Source organism: Venturia canescens, chromosome 10 (genome assembly GCF_019457755.1).
Source record: "Venturia canescens isolate UGA chromosome 10, ASM1945775v1, whole genome shotgun sequence".
Taxonomy (NCBI): domain Eukaryota; kingdom Metazoa; phylum Arthropoda; class Insecta; order Hymenoptera; family Ichneumonidae; genus Venturia; species Venturia canescens.
In genome coordinates, this window is record NC_057430.1 from 13,017,848 (window position 1) to 13,037,600 (window position 19,753).

Sequence of the window (19,753 nt, forward strand, 5' to 3'; positions counted from 1 at the left end):
CAGAGGAAGTTGAATTGAGAATAAAAAAACTGGGAAGCAATAAAGTTGATGGTGAAAACGTCAGACTTATTTACCTGATTTGAGATTGGCTGGAACGGAGGAAGATTTGGGCAAAGTGCCATCAGCGATGATTGCACAGTTCCGTGAATTTTTCCAACTGGAAGTCTCGTAATCGCGGCTCGCTGCGCGTTTTTCCCAATTCGAGGGCGAGTGCTGTTGGTGCGATCTCGACCGCGAGCTGTCGCGGGCGTTGACGAAAAGTCCGTTTCTATCGATCTCGATTCGCGACTTCCTCGAGCTGTTGGCGGTCAACGGAGCGCTTTCGCGCACCGAAAAACTCCCTCGCGGCAACTCACCGCGGGACGCGACGATGTTGTAATTTCCAGGAAATCCCGAGCTCGGGGAACTCGTCGACGAGGAATTCGAGAGACCGCGAGATCTTGACGACTGACGCTCGCTGTGAGCACGCTCCTGCCAAATCGCGTGCTCTTCCAGAATCCTTCGAACTTTCTGTAATTTTCGATCGATTTTAAAAACAATTATCCCACCAAATATTTCCTTCTAACGATCCTAACATTTCGATTTTATCCCCACGAATTTCAACGTAAACAAATATTTAAACGCAAAGCTCGAAAAAATTATTATCCGAATCTGCTCCGGAGCGAAGAAGAGACACTGCGAAATTCACAAAATTATACTTCGTTCAGTAGTTTCATGTCTGCGAAACAACTTCGAGCAAAAAATATCGATTCGGAAGCACGAATATTTCGATCCGTGTGTGTTTACAACTTTCACCGATCCACGCATCAAAAATTTATCACGCTCCACCGCGAAACTTCAATCACGTTAATCGCACGAGAATTTGATCGACTTTAATAAAACACTCGATAAAAAGCGTCCAACACACTTCCGCAGTTTTATTACTATTTTCCAAAAAGCATTTGAAATTTCGAAGAAACGAGCGATTTACCAGCGACGGAGTTGGGGATATTCTACGAACTCGCACAAACAACAATCGAAAAGGCACTCGCGGACACAAAGTGTACACAACTCAAGGTGAAAACAACGGTTAGGACGAACGAACGATCCTCGTTCGCGTTACACGGGAGAGTCGCTTCTTACCGCGTTGTCTATCTCACAAATGAAACGTCGCTATTTATAAGGCGCGTTTAAAGTCCCTCCCTTCTTTCCAAAAGGAAGAAATATCTGTATATAGCGAGCGACGCAAAAGTCTGGGTGAAGCATTTGCGTATGATTTCGCAGTGGCGGGCCTTCGCCTCTCGTCTTTTTATCACTATCATACGTCATCCAATATTTTTATTTCTCCTCCACGTGCTCGAGCGCTTACATTTTTTCCTTCGTTCCGAGTCTTTTTTAAGAAAAGAAATATCATTCGGGGAAAATCGGTTAGAAAACGCTCGGTGATCGCCGAGCGAATGCAAAACTCACAAACTTATTTTATCGTTTTCTCGAACAAAATCGTTAATGACAGAAATCATGGAAAACGACGAAAAAAATGATAAATAAAAACGATGAATTTGTGATGCGGAAAAGTTTGTGTAAAACGTGGAGAATCGTTCTTCAAATTTTGACGAATTAAAATGTGAATATTTATCTCGAGGCTGAGAAATTGCGTGGATAAAATAAGACGAACAACACAGGTTCGACGTTGATCCAGTTGAGGTGAAAATTGTCGGAATGAAATGTAAGTGGAAAGATTAAAGGCTCACTTGGTGAGTGGTCGGCTGCTGTGCCGAGGTGACAGAAGGAACAGTCATGCCGTTGCTTTTGCCAGTGGCGGTGTTACTGACGATGGCAGCTGCGTCTGCGGCATTGACGATCGTACCGAGGGCAGGGGCGGGGGTGCCGCTCGTCCCGACACCACCGAGTTTCCACCTCTTTCCCGCGTTTTTATTCTTCCTCGATAATGGAACCGACCCCGAAACGGTCTCCATCAGCGGCTATAAAAAAATCAAATCGATCGTTTTGTATGACTCAAGTTTAATACAAATTTGAGGCTTCGTTTCGCAGTGAAAATTCGCGTGGTTCGATGCAACATGCATGGGTAAAAGTGTGAAAATTTCTCGCTCTTTGAGATTAACAGTTTTTTTTCAGATACAATTTTAAAACCTGATAATGAATATTTTTTTTGTTTTTACGCTGTTTTATTCGAAATCGCGTACTTCGGTGCACGTGTTTCAGAAAATCGCGAAAAAAACTTTGAGAAAAATTGGCACGTCGGAAGGACGATCGTGGCTTTTGCCAATCGATTTCCCGGACCGCGTGTTCACGCAGTACGACAAATGTACCTCGCCGAAATTTTTCAATCTCATTTTCGTACGCGTTTGTTCACTTCCCTATGATTATCTTTAGCACAGCGAGAAAAATATCCTTGTCTCTTTCGATCGTCGGGAAATCATCTACACACGAGCAGGAAGACACGAGAGTTTTGGCCAAATCTTCGGGCCGCCAAATTGGCTCCGATCACTCAGCATCACGAGTACGCGCATTCTAAATCCATCTTTGCGATCGTATTCGCGAATTAACGACCCCGAGGACGACTACGATTTTTCCCGCGATTACGTCATACACACGTCGCCGAATACGTGACGCCAAACTCGCGCAATATTCACGCAAACCCAAAAAGCCCCTGCTGCGCTCAAATTTGTAATTTGATATTCGCGAGGTGCCCAAAACTCTCGAAAAAAACTCGCACTCTCCAATTTTATAAACCTGACTAAAATATTTTTTCTACCGCACGGTGCCGGTTGGAAATGATTTGCTAAAATTTGACGTTTTATGGAATATCCTGAAAAAAACGAGATTTTTATGGAAATTCTCGTTGTTCATGGGAAATAAATAAAATCTTGAAATTTGAAAAGAGACACGTTTCACATCACTCGTGCGTAAATGAAGCGAAACTTTTTGTTCCCTTCAGTGCTGTACAAAAAAATCATTTTTTCAAATATTTTCCGAACGATATTTTGATGATCGGTGTATTTTGCAAAACACGCGCATTCGTGATTGTCGATCTATTCCGGTGAGATCACTTTAAGAGGCTCGAAACTGAGCGGGCCGAATTCGTGCGAGCGTTTCCCTTGTCAATGTCGATTCTGGACAGGTTCCAATATTTAACTCCGTCACACATGCACACGTACGTTGTTTTCTCGTTGGAGCAGCACCCGAGCAAAATTTCCGGCCGCCTTCTCGTCCCAATTTTAGTAAATCTCATGCCCGCGCGGCGTAATTCTGTGACGGAGAAATTTACAGCGAAGAATAACGAAAAATGTAGGGGGCGTTTACCTCGGCGCGGAGTCTCGTTTCGCCGGAACTGCGAGCCCCGACGTTCGACGGGGCTCAAATATTTGACACTCGAGAAAAATATCGTCTAAAATAAGAAATCAATACCGACGCACACCGAATGTCATTTGTTACTGTTATTTGTCAAAAACTTCGAAACTCTTGATACAGCGATGAGGAATAACGAATTTAGTAGGGCGAAAAAACAATTTTGAGGTTATGAGAGGCATTGGGGCGCGAGCACTTTCTCTCTCCGCAAGTATTCGTTTTTTCGCTTTACACGTTTCTTTTCATTCGATGACGACAAGTCGAAGAAAAAATTGGTGTTTTGGCTCCTGATTTTTTTTTGTTTTTTTTTTTTTAACTGTGATGAGAATGCTGCTCGAGTTCAAACGAAAAAAAGTGATTCTCTGACTGCGCGCGACGACAGTCGCGATACGGGACGAAGAAAAGGTTTGGATTATATCCGTGAAAAAAAAATATTGCGTGGAAAAGAGGCTTGCTTGTTGAGGATTGTGATATTTCCACGAACATGTGATACGCTTCGAAAATTACAGTGCTGCCGTTTAACTTTGGAGAGGAAAAAGGAAAATCGATGGATCGATCGCGAGGTGCGAGGTTTTCGTTCGAGCCAGTGAGTCGTTTAGGCCGGAGGATAACCCGATTTTCTCTCACTCCAGAGCTTTAGGGGTTCTTCCAAGCGTCCGGAAGCTTCGGCTGATTAGCTTTTGCGAGCGTGCGTGGCTTCTGACGTTGATTGAGCTCGCGGGTTCTACGAATTCACGTACGAGAAGCTGTCTACATTTTTTTTTCGTTCCCGTCGTAACTTGCCGCGGTCTTTTAGCATCTCCCGGCGCGAGCGTCATCAAAATAGTCGAATCTGCTACAATTCCCAGCAGAAGTTCCAATCGATTATTTCATTCTCCGGAAATCTGTTTTCTGTCGAATTTCATCGTTCGCCTTGTCAGAGTGATCGAAATGTGGAAAAATTTCTATATACAAAAACTACGAAAATATTGCGATTCTAATTCGTCCAGATGAAACAATAAAAGTGACGCAAAAATTATTCGAAATAATTCGGCTCGATTGTTTGCCTCCGGAAGGCGCTGAACTTCGTCAAACCTTGTTAGTAAAAGTTTCGAGGAAAAGGTGCACTCAATTGTACTAAAAAAACCCGCAACCTTAACATCTGAGGGGGCGTTAAGGGGGAGGGGGCGCGAGGCCGATGATGAAAAGTGACTCGGTTATTAAGTGGCATATCGTGTATGTAGCACGCGGAGTGTCTCAGGGTGGAGTGCGAGATAAGAGGGTCGATGAGGTGACACAGGTTTGCAGCGAGGGACACGCGAGCCCTCGTTTCGTCTCTCCGGGTGCTGGCGCGCGGAACTCGAGAAGACCAAAATGAAAAGAGCGATAAATATAGATCGTTCTTATCTTATAAAAAAACTAAAAAAATAAAAAACAAAAAAACATGAGGTGTAGTAGGAGGCTCCAAGGTCGACAGCCCCGGAGCGCTCGAGCTCGTTGGCGTGACGAGTTTCGCATGTCGGAACAATCCTCTAAATATTGTTGCGCGTTCTCTCCCTAAAAAAGTGCTCTTTTTCTCAGCCATGAGCTCTCGCGCAATCGCTTCGAACGATTTATTCGTAGAAAAACACTCAACTTTATCGTTTTTATTCCACAATAGACGAAAAACAAAGGCAACAAATGTTTTTCCTTCGTTTCTCGATTATCCTCAAAACTCATATCGACTTTGCCAAACGCGAAGCAACGCGCGCCCCCCCCCCCCCCCCACCCCGCCCCACCAGATGCAGCGCAGCGGATCGCTTTATACAGCCATTTCTCACTCACGTGTCTCCCGGCAAGACTTTGCCACCGTTTTAATTTACATTTATCAAAGTTCAAGCACGTTCGGAAACAGTTACGGAGCAACGTGCCCCCCCCCCCCCCTCCCCCCGCCGCCGCCCTTCCGCTTTTTTCGATTGTCTACTACAAGCCCCGATTAATCGCCGCTTCTACACACGTATTATACCGTTTATGATTTAATAGACTTCATTCTGATTTCCTCTCGACTCGAAGGTCAAGGTTCGAAACATTTACAAGTCCCCCAAGTCGCCCGGGCTTTATCGAATCATCGAGATATTCTCCTTCGAACATCTCCTTCGACTTTTACTACGTCGGTTTTTATACTGTGGAAAATTTTTGTGTTTTTTTTACATTTTTTTCCATTTCTTCATCGAATTTCGATTTTTGAAAGGAAAATTGATTTTTTTTTGAGAGTCTTGCGATTTTTTTTGCATTTTTTGGCGAAATTCTCGATTCTTCGTTGATTTCCAAGCCACTGCGGTTCCTCCAATATTTTTTCAAAGGGTAATTAAATTTTGGGTAAATATTAATTTTTTTAATGAATTTTAATCAATTTTAATTGAGATGAAAAAAATGAACTGAAAAATGTGTTGAGATATTTTGAAGATTCGAGCCTCGTTTCCGTTCAATTTTTAAAATGCTTTCGACGAAATGGTTTCCAGTTATTTTGAAAATGACATTAATTGAAGATAATTCGAGTAATTTTGCAAAATGTAATTTTGTTTTTTTTTTTAGGTGCCTCATAAATTGCTTGTTCGTAACCCAAGGGACGACCCAGCCCAATAATTACTCACGATGAATTTAATCGGTTCGCTCTCACCACTAGTTTTTTATTAATTAAAGTGTGAATGAAGTAGGAAAATAATCGTCAGGGTTGCATTCGATAGAATTTCATTCGTTAAATTGAATTACGATTTCGTCTGCCTAAATCCACCAAATCATCGAAAATAATTTGATTCGAACATCTTCGATCGTTCCACGGTTCGCTCGGGAAAAATATTTTCCCATAAAAATTAATTTTCGACACAAATTTCGTTTTTTCGCTCGAAGAAAAATTTGATATTCGTATCGAGCTGAATATTTTTGATGAAACGAAATTTCTTTCGGTTTTTCCAGTGAAATTATAAAAAAATGGCGACTAATTCGAAAAACACGTCGGGGATCGTACCTGTTTTATCTTGAATCGTGGTCTCGCGAGTAGGCTCGAGTCTCTTATTCTCCGATTGAGGACCATGACACTTCCGGTCTCCGAAATGATTCGCTCCGTCGGGGCGACACTGCAACACATTCAGATTTTGTTTGCTCTCTCTTTTTCTTGGTTTTCGAAAATCGTTCGAGTCTTTCTGTCACAAATTCATCATTTAAAAAAAATGTTCTCCCGCGTTTTTAGCTTCTGAGGATTTCGACTGAGAAATTTGGCCGTTTTCTATTTTCTCTTCACAGTTTTCTCGCCAGAGGGAAAAACGAATTCAACGAGTTTTCTGAACGAGTGAAAAACTACAGCCGTTTCGTGCTCGAAGCGAATAAACCGAATGAAACTTCTCTCAACCCCTCGATCATGCATCTCGCTAATTTCGGGGTTGCACCACCCATGAGTGCTCTGGGTCAGGGCCTCTCTTTCCCCCACCCTCTTTTTTTCGCTTCTTTCAGATAATTAAACGATACGAAGATTGTCGATGGAACGAAATGGGTTAAAACTCATGCGCACGAGAAGCTGGTCGTTCGGTGGGAAAAAACCTGGAAAGTTGAAAAAAATTGGCGTCGATGAAATCGAGACTCGAATTTTTCATCGATCAAAGTTGACGCGGAGCTTCGAAAAATGTCAATTAGAAATCACGAACGGCAGGCGCACGTCAAACTTTTCATCTACCGAGAAAATTGAATAAATCAAGGGAAAATTTGACAATTTGACAGTTTGAATTAAAATGAAAGGCCAACCAAAAGGAAATTCACGCGAGCTGAAACGTCGCGGTTGTCAAAGCCGAGGGAACGAGTCACGTGTCTGGGACGATCGTAACTAAACACGCGCGAGAAACCGTGATTGCTTACTGACGGAGTGTTAAGTACGAATCGTAAAGCAACCCTTAGAAAAGTCTCTTCCTTCGTGCTGGAATTTTACCGAGAGTCGATTCACGCAGGCGCGAATCCTGGCCAGGTGTAAGATCGTGATACATACGATTCAGTCGTTGTATGAATAATTACAAAAATTACTTCTCTTCCTCGCTCCTTGTTCCGTTATCGAAACTTTCGTGGAATTTCAACTCTCGCGATCCCCGAGTCCCCGACGTTCGCGGTAAGCTGCGATAAGATTTTTTCAAAGTTTCGACAAAATGCTCTTCGATGTCTGCAGTTATGTGAAAGCCTCAAAAACGGTGAGATTCCTTGTGAATTTTCGTAACAAATATTAAAAAATGTCCATTTCACTAGTTTTCGGTGAAACGTCGAGAATTCCTTGAATTCTACACCCTCGAAGTCCCGTTTTCCGTTTAATTCTCTGGCATCTAGTAGTCGTTCCGGCGTTTCTCCGAAATTCTAACAAGTCTTCGAAATGTAAAATAAAAAATTGAAGCTCAAGGTTGACGCATCGGGAGGAAAGGAGACGCAGAAATCGCGAAGATATCGACGAAACGTTTGCGGGATAATAAAACGCGAGCGGGGCGATCCCATTCGACGCGGATATCGTGTGTGGGGAAAGTGCTGTGCAAACCTCCCCTTCGAATTCTCACTCCTCCGAGTGCACGTTTCTCGCGGCGATTCTCTCCGCTTTAAACTATTTTCGTACCGTTTCTGCCTTCATCGCCTTACAAAATTGCTCGTTAATGGCGGACGAGCGTTCCGACACATTCTGTTCGATCTGCTGAGTCGAAAACAGCAAACTTCATAAACAGACGTCAAAACTGAATAATACACGCTAGGAAGCGTGTGACCGAAAAATTCAACGCTTTTGTTCCCGCATTCTCGTCGATTCCGTGATTTAACGTCGTAAAAGACAATTCATTTCCATCACTTGCTCATTAAAATCGCGCCAATCGACGTCATTTCGCGTCAAGCGATGATGCGTTTGAATTCGTTTAGACGCAGATAGAGTTTCGATTTTTTTTCTTATTTTCAAATGAACCGAAACAATCTGCTTGACATTTTTTTCGAAAGACTGTTCAGTGCTTTCGTTCGCGCTTCAAATAACTTTCGTTTTGAAAAAAACCAATAACACGACGAAAAAAAATGGTTGATTCAGTCGAAGAACACTTTGGCTTCGTCCGCCCGTTATTTTTCGGCATTATCGTATATTCATGAGGACTTTTGTGTCACGGGTTTTTTGAGATCGCGCGCGGACAACTGGAATTCCGATCGAATAATATTTTGCGCCGAGTCCGTTTGGCTCCCGCAGCACGGCACGAAAATATATCGCGATAGAAAAGTGAACAACATTCACATTAATAATCCATGACCTCCCAGTGGGAGAACTATCTGCGAGCGAGATTTGGTCAAGCATTTGGTATGGCAGTTTTATCAAGTTCTGCGATAAGGACAAATGTGTCCTTCGAGAAGGGTAGCGACCCTCTCGATAACGGGGCTAAGAAAATCACGCGTTCGATGTAACCAAAAGCATATATTTGTTGATTAAGGTGAGAATGAAGCGGGCACGAGATTTTATCGCGACAGCGATGTTTGACTCGTTTTTTTATGATGGGTCTTAGAAGGCGAATTTATGGAAAAATTAAGTCTCTATCGCTAATAATGATTTTTCGTATGTTAACAAGTGATCAGATAAGAAACGAAAACACGAGAAAGTTATGCAGATAAAAAAGGCGACTGAAAAATGAAGGTGCCGAAAAAAAACTCGGAAAAATCCCTTCACGAAGAAAAAAAATCGAAAATCACTTGACTCGGACTTGAAACTTCAAAAAAATTCGGTCTATAATTGTCTTACGTAACAAGTGAAGTTCATTTAACATAAGTGTATGTTGTGGAACACCCAAAAAATGGAAAACTTGGAAAGTATTACGTACTCTCTGGAAAATTTTGATAATGGCGGGTGGTTTTCGAGAATATACAAGATCCAGGTGTAGGAAGAACGAAACGATTATGGATCGTTTACATTTATGCACAAGTGTTCACTGCACGCCACCAACTTTTCTGTATTTATTTACTTCGCTAACGCGTTCGACTATATCCCCTTCCGATGGGCGAATAAAAACACTTCCATACACACGCCGACACTTTTTACTCGATTCTCAAAAACGGGTTTGGTTGACTTTAAAAAATGTCGTTTCACCGATATTTTGCGGGGTTACCGGTTTATTTTTTGATCCATTTGAAAATCACACGGATCGCTCGTTCAAGAGTTTTTTTCCAAAAAATTGGTTTAGCCGCGAATTTTCGACACTGAATACTCATCCTGTGGCCAACTTGTTTGTGCTTATTTCGAATTGGAATTATATTTCGATTCTACTTTCGTAACGGTTTTTTCGAACTTGAGTTTCCGCGAACGTCGTTTGTTTACGTTTTTTTCTGAGCTAACCGTCTCTCCGCTTTCATGGCCACTTCACTCGTGTTTTTAAAACGCAACAATACTTCGGTGGAAAAAATACGCCGAAAATCAGAGCAAAATTGCGTGTCTTATTTCTGTGTTTTGTCGTCGCGCGAAAAACGAATGTGCAACTGATCGAATATATAAAACGGGGGACGCCGACTCCGAGCAGTGTGTCGAAAGGTACTGAGAGAAGATACGAAACCGCCACTGTGCTGTGACAGAGTTTAATATGACGGGAACGTCCCACGTGTCTCCCGATGGTGTGACAAAATATCGTTTCTCAGTCGCGTGTGCTGCAGTATTTTTATCGGCTTCGTTCAAAAAATTTGCGTTCAATTCAATTATTTTCAGAATGTAACGCATTCTTGTTCGTCATTTCTTCGTAAATCGATAAAAACAATTCCGGAAGGATTTCGCATCGGTGAATATAGGTGAAAAATCCCATAATGGGAAAATGAAGAATTTAGGAGGATTGTATAATGGAAAAATCGGACGTGCACGAATATCTGGATATTCGAATATTATGAACGCAATTAATATAATTACCTCAAATAATATGATTGTGAGTTCAAAGGAGTCGGTCGAGTCCGTGAAATACTGAAAAATAAACGCGAATGTTCAACTCTTGCAAAATAAATGATTATGAACCAACTTGAAATATTGAAATTACGTAAAATCTTGTTTACGAAACAATCGAAAGTTATGGAGCCATAATAATTCATGTAAATATTATTCCGGTGCGAAATAATCGACTCGCGAGTGCAAAACTGGTTTGCCTACTTCGTTATATAATTCTATCTAAACCGGGCGAAACGTTTACTCTTCATCTCAGCATTTTTTTTCTTCATTTTTTGTCAAAAAAGTTTCAACGAATTAAAATAAGAAACGCAGTAAATAACCGCCGACACGATTGAGGACAGTCCCAATTAATTTTCAACGACGCGCGACCAAAACAAAATTTTTAGATTCCAATATTTGAGGGATGAACGAAATGATTTTCCCGATACAAAAAAAAACGTTCTTTCAAAATAACATGGAAAACATATATCTCGAACAATAAATCGAGTCGAACGTGGTTCTCCTGCGCAGTGGTTTCGTAACTTATAAAAAAGTCAAACAACTTCGAGAACATAACCTCAAATTACGAAAAATTTGGAATCGTTTACTTTTTTCCGTTAGGTCCATCTTTTTTTTCTTAAATATTGAATTTATTCTAGAAATGCTAGTTTGGATAACCGGGTCAGTCTGTCCGGGCAGCGGGTCTGTCGATGATGGCCAAGTGTGCCTAGGTCGTTTATTTATATCTCGTACAAAGCATTGGACTCTTCGCCGGTAAATCCCGTGCGCGATTTTAACCTAAGGGGTAACGTACTTTTTTGGAAATGAAAATTTTCAGGAGTCCTCGGAACTCCTGAAAATTGGAAAAACAAGGTGAATAATGGATCGAAATGAAGTAAACAACGCACTGTCAAAGTGTAATGCTATATATTTCTGTTTTTTTTGCACTCATCTTTTTTTTCTCGGTAACATACAGAGCTTTATGTCAATGATGAGCTTCTATTTGATGCAACGAATACTCGATAATAACACGTAAATCTTTCATAGTTTTTTTTTTTTTTTATTTCTCCTCGGAATTCACGCGACATTGGAAAATAGCGTGGCCTCGAAATTCTTTTTTCCCTCTCCAGGACGTTTCCCTAAAATCGTAGACTTATTATCGTTTTTATTCATTTTATTCACTCAGGTAAAATTTAGTGTGGCTCTTTTTTTTTCTTTTATTTTGGCAACAATAAACAACAATAGGGATTTTTAGTCGTTGATTTTATGGAATCGTGAGAAATATATCGGTTTATTGAAAATTCAACGACGATCAATTTTAGCTATGCACAATCTTTTCTTACCATAATAAAGTATTATTTCATATCTATTTTATTATCAATACAGGCTGAAGCGAATGTACTCAACACTGAAGGTCTTTTTCACTCACTTTTCAAATTTACAAAAAAATGTCCTCAATGAATCGTACAATTTTTACTATTCTAATAGTTATTTTCACGAATATTTCAACTTGAAAATGATTTCGTATTTTTTTTTTTTTTTTTTCATCCTTCTATCGTCAAGTGTTATTGAGTTGTTACTGAAACAAAGTTTCTTCGCTAATGGAACTCGAGATTCGGTCACAAATTGATTGGTGAATGAAAATTTTTTAACTCCAAATCTTCAAATGAGCAAACGTTTTTTTCTTTTTTTATCATATTCAATAATTTTTCTTTTTATACTTATTTTCATTTATAAATCTTGGATTTTCAGTTTCTTATTTTCACTTAGTTTTTCTGTTCTGTAATTAGAGTTTCGAATGGACAAACTTTGAGACTTTTAAGCGGAATTGACCGAAAAAAGTATTCGGATTTAGGATATCTTCAGTGCTGAGAATCTCGTCGCTTCGGCCTGTACGTTTTACTTTTTCAAATTTTATGTTTTTTTTTTTTGCGATATAGACAAGGGGAATGGCTGAAATCTCGTGTGATCTCCGGCACGTTTGATGAGGTATTTCAAAAAACTGGGCAAGACGGATTTCGAAATAACGATAACACGAATCAACAATTTCTAAAATCCTTAAAACATTTACATTTGGACAAGGAATTCAAGTTCACACTTTTCTTCGCGCGATATCTTCAGAATATTATGCAAATTCATTTGTTTTTTTTTTTCGGAGTTTTCGGGGCAACAGGCGAGTTTTGGTAGTGAGGGGATACTTTGGGATAAATATTGAAAAATTGGGAAAAGTTGCGAGTTGCTTACTTTTCCCCTTTTTTCTACGTTCTTTAGAAATCAAACTTGTTGCGCCCTTTCTTAATTGTACTAAGAACGAAGAATTATCTAACGAATAATAATGCGAAGAAGTCGTGGAAACGAAGGAACCGGCAGTCTGAAGCTTCTCGCCATTACTTTTGCTTCATCATTATTATTTTCCATCGTTTTATTGAACCCACGATGCTGGCACCCAGAGAGGCTCCGATTCGACCCTGTGAATCGCGGCCACTAACTGCTCGAACGCCATTGACAGATCGGCGTTTACGATCACCTCGTCAAAGAGGTGCGAATAAAGGAACTCTATTCTTGCTGCGCTGTGAAGAATCGCGTTAAATTCCTCGTCCTGTCGGTAATTTAAAGAAAATAACAATAATTAATACAAATTTGAATGATGAATTATTTGAAAAGATCTCTGTGGACAATGAGACGGATATTTTGACACAAATAATAAACGAAATTCGATTGTTTTGTGAGTTCATTTGGTTTCAGATATTATTTGGATAGCATTTTTTTTAGATCGAATTTTGAATAGAAAGTTTCAATAGTTTCTCTGTTTGGACTCGAACTCTGAATGACAGTTTCATTTTTATAGGTTTCAAACCATTTTTTTCGGCATTTTTAACAATAAAAAGGCGATTCGAGTTAAGATAAAATAGTTTTGCTATAAATTCAATAAGAAAAGAGAGAATCCTGTGGTTTGAATAACAACGTGTGATTGGAGTTTAGAAATAATACCGTAAATCCTCGTGAATTTGTCTCGTCGTAGGTCGAGCGAGCTCTTGCCTCGTTTCTCGTTTCCTTGAGAATTTCAAATCTCGGTGGCTTGATATAAATAACGTAGGGCTTCGATTGGGGTGTCCGGAGCATTTTAAGAGCTTGATAATGAGGATTCAGGAGACACACGTAGCCGGCATTGACGAGAGAGCTCACGCTCTCGGCACTCGTACCGTACAAATTCCCTTTGTACTCGCCAAACTCGATGAATTTTCCGGCCTGGATTTCTTCCTCCATTTTTTCACAGGTCACGAAGTGATACTCTTTGCCGTTGACCTCGCCCGGTCTCGGCGGTCTCGAGGTGTCTGTTATTTCAGGAAAAAAAATCGAAAGTATTACACGACCAACAGTTTGCACTTTCCCATAAATTTGTCTTCGTTATGAATTTTTTTGGCAGTCTGCACAATTTATACAATTTATTGGACAGAGAAAAATAATTTATTTCGACTTTAAAATGAATTAAAAGAAATTTTTCACTTTACTGTATTGGAAGGAAAACATCTTTGAGAAATGAATGAAACATGAAAAAATGGCTGCTCCGATATCTCGCTCTCGGACTTACAGGGAACCGGAGTTTTGTACTTGTCCGGATCGGTCGCCATGAGACGCCTCTTGAGTTCGTTTCTACCGACTCCTGGTGGGCCGATAAGGACCACCGGCCGGTAGAGTCCAGGCCTGGGATAGAGTTTCGCGACTTCCTCGTACGTGGGTATTTCTTCACGATCAAAGTCGTCGTTCTCTGCAGCGTCATACATTATTTTTTTAGTTTTTATTCCCTGCAAGTTGCACTTTGTGGGCGAAGCGTGTAAAGAAGAGGTACTGGGACGGGGGCACAATGCGGGCAAAGGCACTGAAACAGAACATAAGCCTAACCACGCACGCACGGGTTAGGTGAAACGACATTTTTTTGTTAATGAGAAAAACATTGTTAGCTCGCTCAATCTGGGGAAACAAAATCGTTAATGCATGCCTGAATTTGCATGGAACTGCCTTCCATTACATTTTTTAGCGAAAGCAACAGAGAAAACATTGCTGAAAGCCATGAAAAAAGAAAAAATTGATAAAAATTTACGTAGTTTACATGCTTTTGTTATCAGATGCAAACTCGTGCTCAAAACTACGTTGGAGTTCGAGAAAACTCCATTTTCTGGACTCACTCAAATTGTTGGATTGGTCGTCGTCGCTTTTAGCTTTCATTTGTCTCTCCCAAATTATCTTGCGTTCCTGGAGGGCTCGACTCGGGATCAAACCAGCTCTCATGTTTCTGTCACCCTCTCGTCGCGCCTGCCACCTGCGGGGATTTAAATAAACGGTACAATTATTCGGGAGGATACGCGTGTGCGGACAGTACTTGTGAAAGTGGAAATTGGGCAATGGGGCGTGCTCGTAAAGACCCGGAAACGTGTATGGAAAGGAAGAACGAAAATAACGAATAAAACTGACTGGTTAATGGAATAAACTGAAGTTGTTTTTTTTACCAGTAAGTGTCGTCCTCACTGACGATGTGAAGAATATCGCCTTTGCAGAAATCGAGACCGGCTTCTTTGCAAGGGATGTAAGGATCCTCCTCTGCTTTGTAAGCGAAATGTGCTCGAACTCGAACCTACGGTCGATCCATTCATTCATTTTTCGTTCTCCATGAAAATATTCGCATTTTGTTCAATTTAAATTCCAAGTAACGAATTGATGCAGGAATCGTTACCTTGCTTTCTCTTATTCCGCCTTTACTGTCAGCAGGAACGATTTTAAAGGTGATTGTTCCCTCAGAATTTTGCTGAAAAATAAACCAAACAAAAATTTATTTTGTCTCATTTCCAAAGGTGTCATTTTCGTTGAAAACATTCAGTTTATAATTCGAAGCGAATGTTCTCAAACTTACCAAAATCTTGAGAACGCAATTAGGAGTTTTTCCCTCGACGCTGATGCCGTTGACTTCGATGACTTCATCACCGACATGAATGAGGCCGGACCGATCGGCAGCACCGCCGTGCATGACCCGAGCAATGACGATGTTCCCGGTGATTTCGCAGGTTTTTAAGGTGGCGCCCTATTTTTCAACGTTTTACATCTAATTTTTCACATTTTTTTTCAGCCCTTTTTCTTCCAACAATTAAACATTATGTCTAAACACTTTTTTTTCTCGCGTTTTCTCTTTTTTCGTTCGCTTCTTCGTCCTGATCAAGACGCGATCTTCATTGAAAAACGGAGAATACTGAATTTAAAAAAAAAAAAAAATAAACAAGAAACAAAAAACAAAAAAAATACACAATTTACACTAATCGATAAGCACACACCATCGTTAGAAGTTTTTTCCTCGTTTTTTTTTGTTTTACAAAATAAATAATGTAACTCATGCGGGAAAATACAATCACGTATTACACACATAATTTTAGTTTGAGTGCTTTATTTACAGCGAAACAAAAGTACAAGAAAAAATAGAAAGATTTGCTTTCATGCACTTGGACAAATAAATAAACGAATAAACAAATAAACAAATAAATGGATTCATATCTCAATATCTGAGTAGCATAAATAATATGGAATATCTTAAGAACGTAAATAAAAAGGGTTTTAAAAAGCTTTTCCGTGCAACCAAATTCGTTGCTCAGTCTCATGGGTTTCATTTGTTTTTTTTTTTTTTTAATTGTTTTTCCATTTCCTCACTCCCATCAGACGATTCGACAAATTAATCGCTCTTTCGAGTGCATTTACGGTCTAAAGGGAGGAAAAACTTACCACGATCGGTTCAACCCCGTCGCCGGACTTCGAGGCAAGTTTTTTTAATGGGACAAAAACACACACTTGATTACTCAAATCAATGATCAAGGAAATGAAGAAAAATCAGGAAAAGAAACGGAATAAAACAAAGTTGTTGTCCACAAGCTATGTTTTTTCATCGTTGGAGATTTTTTCAATCTCTCGTCAGTTTTCAGCCAGGGATTGCCCGCACGATAAGACGATTAAATGTTTCTTGTTACTTGGAAATTCCAAACTCATGCACGATGAGAAAAAAATGGCCGAAATTCATAATCACTGATGCAATATTTCCGAAAGAAATTTTTCGCTTGCCCATCTTCTTTTTAACTTATTTACATTATTTTTGTACCAATCCACACAACCTAATCGCGAAAAAATTTACGTGCGTATACAATTTTGATGCAATGAGAGAATTAAATATGAAAAATCAAGAGAAAATAACAAAATTTTAATGAAACCGTCAAACTTGAACCGAAAATAAATTTAAATTAAATTTCCCATAACGGGTGATTCAATTTTTCTTAAAAAATAGCCAAAGATGTCAGCAGCAGATGAACGATCTCTCAAATTAATCGATCGACAGATCGAGGAAAATGTTCAATTGTATACGCAGTCGTGGCTCGAATATACAAAAATACGAAAAGTTGTTGTTTTTTTTTCCCTCGCCCTGCTTTAAGCTCGATTTTTCAGACGTACCAATGGCTCATTCGATTTGACTAATTGAACGATCTTCACAGTTTGTTCGTCCTCGTCAACCTCCAATGGAATTTCCGATAGCCGAGGATAATAGTCTTTTTGTGCGACTGCGTCGTGCGTGCACAACAAGCCCTGTGAACAAAAATCCCAAATAAGTCGAAATTCCATCTTCCATTGAAGATTTGAATGAGAAATTCATTTCAGGAGTTTTCAAGGATGATTTAGAAAAAAAATCGATTCTATTGATACGAATGATTCATTAGCCGTTAAGACTGTCGTAAATTGCATAAAAAAATACGTTCGCTGATAAATATTTTCGCTTACTTGTATGTGAGGCCTCTGTAAAAGATAAAATAGCTCTTTGCACTCCTCGGAAATGTGAGTTTTCGTCGATAGCATGTCCAACACTTCGACGTCGATGTCCATCGCGTTCGAAAGAACCGGGAAGAATTTGTCGTCCTTTACATTACTCAATATTTTATTGTGAACCGTAACGAGGGCATTGAGCTCTTTGGATCGTAAGAGATCGCTCAGAAAGCCGAACTCCTCGTCGGTACAGCTCGGAATTTCGGTCTTGTTTTCCTCCAAAGAGTTGAGAAGTTTGGTGAGTGCTGTTGAAATTAAAAAATAAGTTTATCCAATGATTTTCGGTTCATAAATTTTATCAGAGCACGCGGATAGAACTTGAAGCGAAGCTTGAACGATTGCAATTTTCCTGTCAATAAATATTTTCGTAAAAATACGATTCGTTAAAGATTTGACGAACTTTCGACATTATTTTCTCATTTTTTCGCGACAAACTTTGCCCTTTCATGGTTTGCCACAGGAAAGGAGAAGTCCCGAAAGTGCCCCTCACAGTTTAACGTTTGCAGGGGTGGAATCAATAAATTAATTTCCGTATGACCGCAGAGTTTCTCTTTGACCGAGTTTCGCGTCAATTCAAAAGATTATTCATTTATACGAGGCAATGGAAATGTATTCATTGATTTCGAGATTCTTAGGGGCTAAAAAAAATTTTTTATATCACGCGGTACGTAAATGGACGGTTTTGCGTACGTTTCGCGTACACAATTTCCCACCTCGTAATATAAAATTTCGTATAACACGCGTACGAAAAACTTTTTCGAAAAAGATTTTTCGTCCTAGTGTACCATTGTTAACCATTGATATTTTTTTGTGGAATGTGAAAAAATATTTTTTGTTGAGCAAAAAAGTTCGTTCTCAATATAATTACTGCTTCAAAAGAGAAAAAAACATGATTTCAACATTTTACTCGCAGGCTAAAACAAAATTAAATTATTGATTTAAATAAGAGCACTAAAATGTGCAGCATCAAATTACAATGAAAAAAGGTTAAAGTAACAAAAAAATTTGATTGCCAGATTAGATTGACGAAAATAAAAAAACCACATGAAAATATTAACAACAATGGGGGAACGAGTCATATAAACTTGCAAAAATCATAATTTAAATAAAATATTCACCAGGATCCCAATTAGCATTCTCCATGATAAGCGCCGCTGTCATAGCTTTTTGCTGGAACTGAACAAAACGCTTGCTCGGATTCAACAAGACCGGTGTAGAGTTTCAGTAGCTTTTTTTCCTGTCTGCAATAACAAGAAACACAGCATTTTTATTATCATTCATTTCTCTACTTTCAATTGAATTATTTTGCAGGCAAGCAGTTCCAAAGACGAGAAAACAGGAGTCGAATGAGTTAAAAATAATTTTAAAAAATTGTAATAAATGTTGACAACGCATATAGCAATCAAATGTATTTACAATGAAAGAATCAACTTAATTTGAATTTTTAAATTTTCATTTGATTTTTATTTGCAAATACAAAAATAAGGAGAAAAAACGAGGAAAAAAAGTGAATTAAAAAAATGGGGGTGAAATGAGGAAATCGGGTCAACGCGCGTACTACGAGTGAGAAAAGTCGTATCATAGGGAGAGCGAAAATCGGGCGTTATCGTAGCTAAAATAATATCATTACGTAAGCAGAGTTGTCACACGAGACGAAATAATATAACTCTGGGAAAATGAAGTGCGCGAAGTGAACACACACGTGAAATACGAGCCTTTCTTCTTTTCGTATCTCGAACGCGAAATTTACTCCAAAAAGAAAAAAAAACGACAGATAAATGACACCTCGCGCGGACAGAGCAATTTTTCATTGAATTTTGTAAAACTCCAATCATTTATTTTAAAGAGGATGAAAATATTGCTGATTTTAGTTAATATCGTTTATTTTGTACCTGGCACTTTTCCCACAAAACCGTTAACTGTGAAATATTCATCCTTCGAGCAGAGCGCGAGAACGCGCGTACACAATTGTCGCCATCTTGAAAGGCACTCGACAGCGACGTTCGCGGTCATGCGCTAAACTGACCATCGCCGCAAAACCAAAAAACGGCAAAAACTCTACAAGCCCACCACTGCGGCTCTAGCGAATGAACGTTAGCGTCGCGGCGGCAGTGAATTTGTTTTGATTTTTTTTGTCAGATAGGGTAGCGGCTCGACGTCAAAAAAAAAATACACAGAAATCGCACAATATTTGGGAAACGAACGCAACTCTAGGCGAGTGAAGATTTTTCCAATAATATATTGAATGTATCAAACGGAAAAATTGAAATTCAGGTTAGAATCTTGATGAGTCTGCTAAAGGTTTCAAGAATGTTTTCAAAACGCGTTTGTTATAATTGCGTATTGTCGAAAAAGTCGAACGACTAAAAGTTAAAAAAAGTTCAAGTCCAAGGTCACAGGACCAATGAATAACTGCATCGTTTTCGAGAGCGATGCGTTAGGAAAAACAATCTCGAATTCAAAGCAAATTTATACGAAGAACGTCGTTGTTCAAGAAGAGTAAATATACTTTATTAAATTAGATATGTTAACTTCATGGAAGTTATGATTTTAGATGATAGAATTATCTTTTTTTAGTTGTTTCTTACTTCGACTGAATACTCACATAGAGTAAATTTAATTTTACGTTTTAAATAGCACTTGTGT

At 39.4% G+C, this 19,753-nt stretch overlaps 2 protein-coding genes and 1 long non-coding RNA gene across 13 annotated transcripts in view; 1 reads left to right on the forward strand and 2 right to left on the reverse strand.

Annotated features, from left to right (window-relative positions):
* Window positions 1-9,864, reverse strand: part of LOC122417296 (uncharacterized) — a 17,129-nt gene extending 7,265 nt beyond the window's left edge. Inside the window, exons 1-5 of one of the 7 annotated variants that reach the window (XM_043430708.1) lie at window positions 7,105-7,208; window positions 6,875-6,903; window positions 6,335-6,443; window positions 1,731-1,961; window positions 75-510 (exon numbers count right to left, since the gene is read on the reverse strand). In XM_043430708.1, coding sequence (XP_043286643.1) covers window positions 75-510; window positions 1,731-1,961; window positions 6,335-6,400 — 733 coding nt within the window. In that variant the 5' untranslated portion in view covers window positions 6,401-6,443; window positions 6,875-6,903; window positions 7,105-7,208. Of the gene's footprint in view, window positions 1-74; window positions 511-1,730; window positions 1,962-2,309; window positions 2,349-3,303; window positions 3,320-6,334; window positions 6,444-6,874; window positions 7,050-7,104; window positions 7,209-7,377; window positions 7,472-9,176 lie in introns of those variants that run through there. The other 6 variants (XM_043430703.1, XM_043430705.1, XM_043430704.1 and 3 more) reach the window with 6 other exon arrangements.
* Window positions 8,346-14,743, forward strand: LOC122417313 (uncharacterized). The gene is made up of 2 exons (XR_006262267.1): window positions 8,346-8,792; window positions 14,386-14,743. It is a non-coding gene; the product is annotated as an uncharacterized lncRNA (long non-coding RNA).
* Window positions 11,169-19,734, reverse strand: metro (membrane palmitoylated protein 7-like protein metro). Of its 5 annotated transcripts, none has more exons than XM_043430711.1 (12): window positions 19,713-19,734; window positions 18,226-18,348; window positions 17,066-17,352; window positions 16,742-16,873; window positions 16,025-16,051; window positions 15,168-15,335; window positions 14,991-15,062; window positions 14,767-14,891; window positions 14,446-14,579; window positions 13,851-14,156; window positions 13,250-13,593; window positions 11,169-12,857 (listed from the first exon to the last, which is right to left on the reverse strand). In XM_043430711.1, the coding sequence occupies exons 2-12, from the start codon at window positions 18,266-18,268 to the stop codon at window positions 12,681-12,683; spliced, it is 1,815 nt and encodes a 604-aa protein (XP_043286646.1). In that variant the 5' UTR covers window positions 18,269-18,348; window positions 19,713-19,734; the 3' UTR covers window positions 11,169-12,680. The 5 variants fall into 5 exon arrangements, with proteins under 5 accessions (XP_043286646.1, XP_043286649.1, XP_043286645.1 ...); XM_043430714.1 differs by lacking the exon at window positions 19,713-19,734 and adding an exon at window positions 19,000-19,153 and having other exon boundaries at window positions 13,851-14,027; XM_043430710.1 differs by lacking the exon at window positions 19,713-19,734 and adding an exon at window positions 19,000-19,153.
* Window positions 19,735-19,753: the final 19 nt, after the last annotated feature.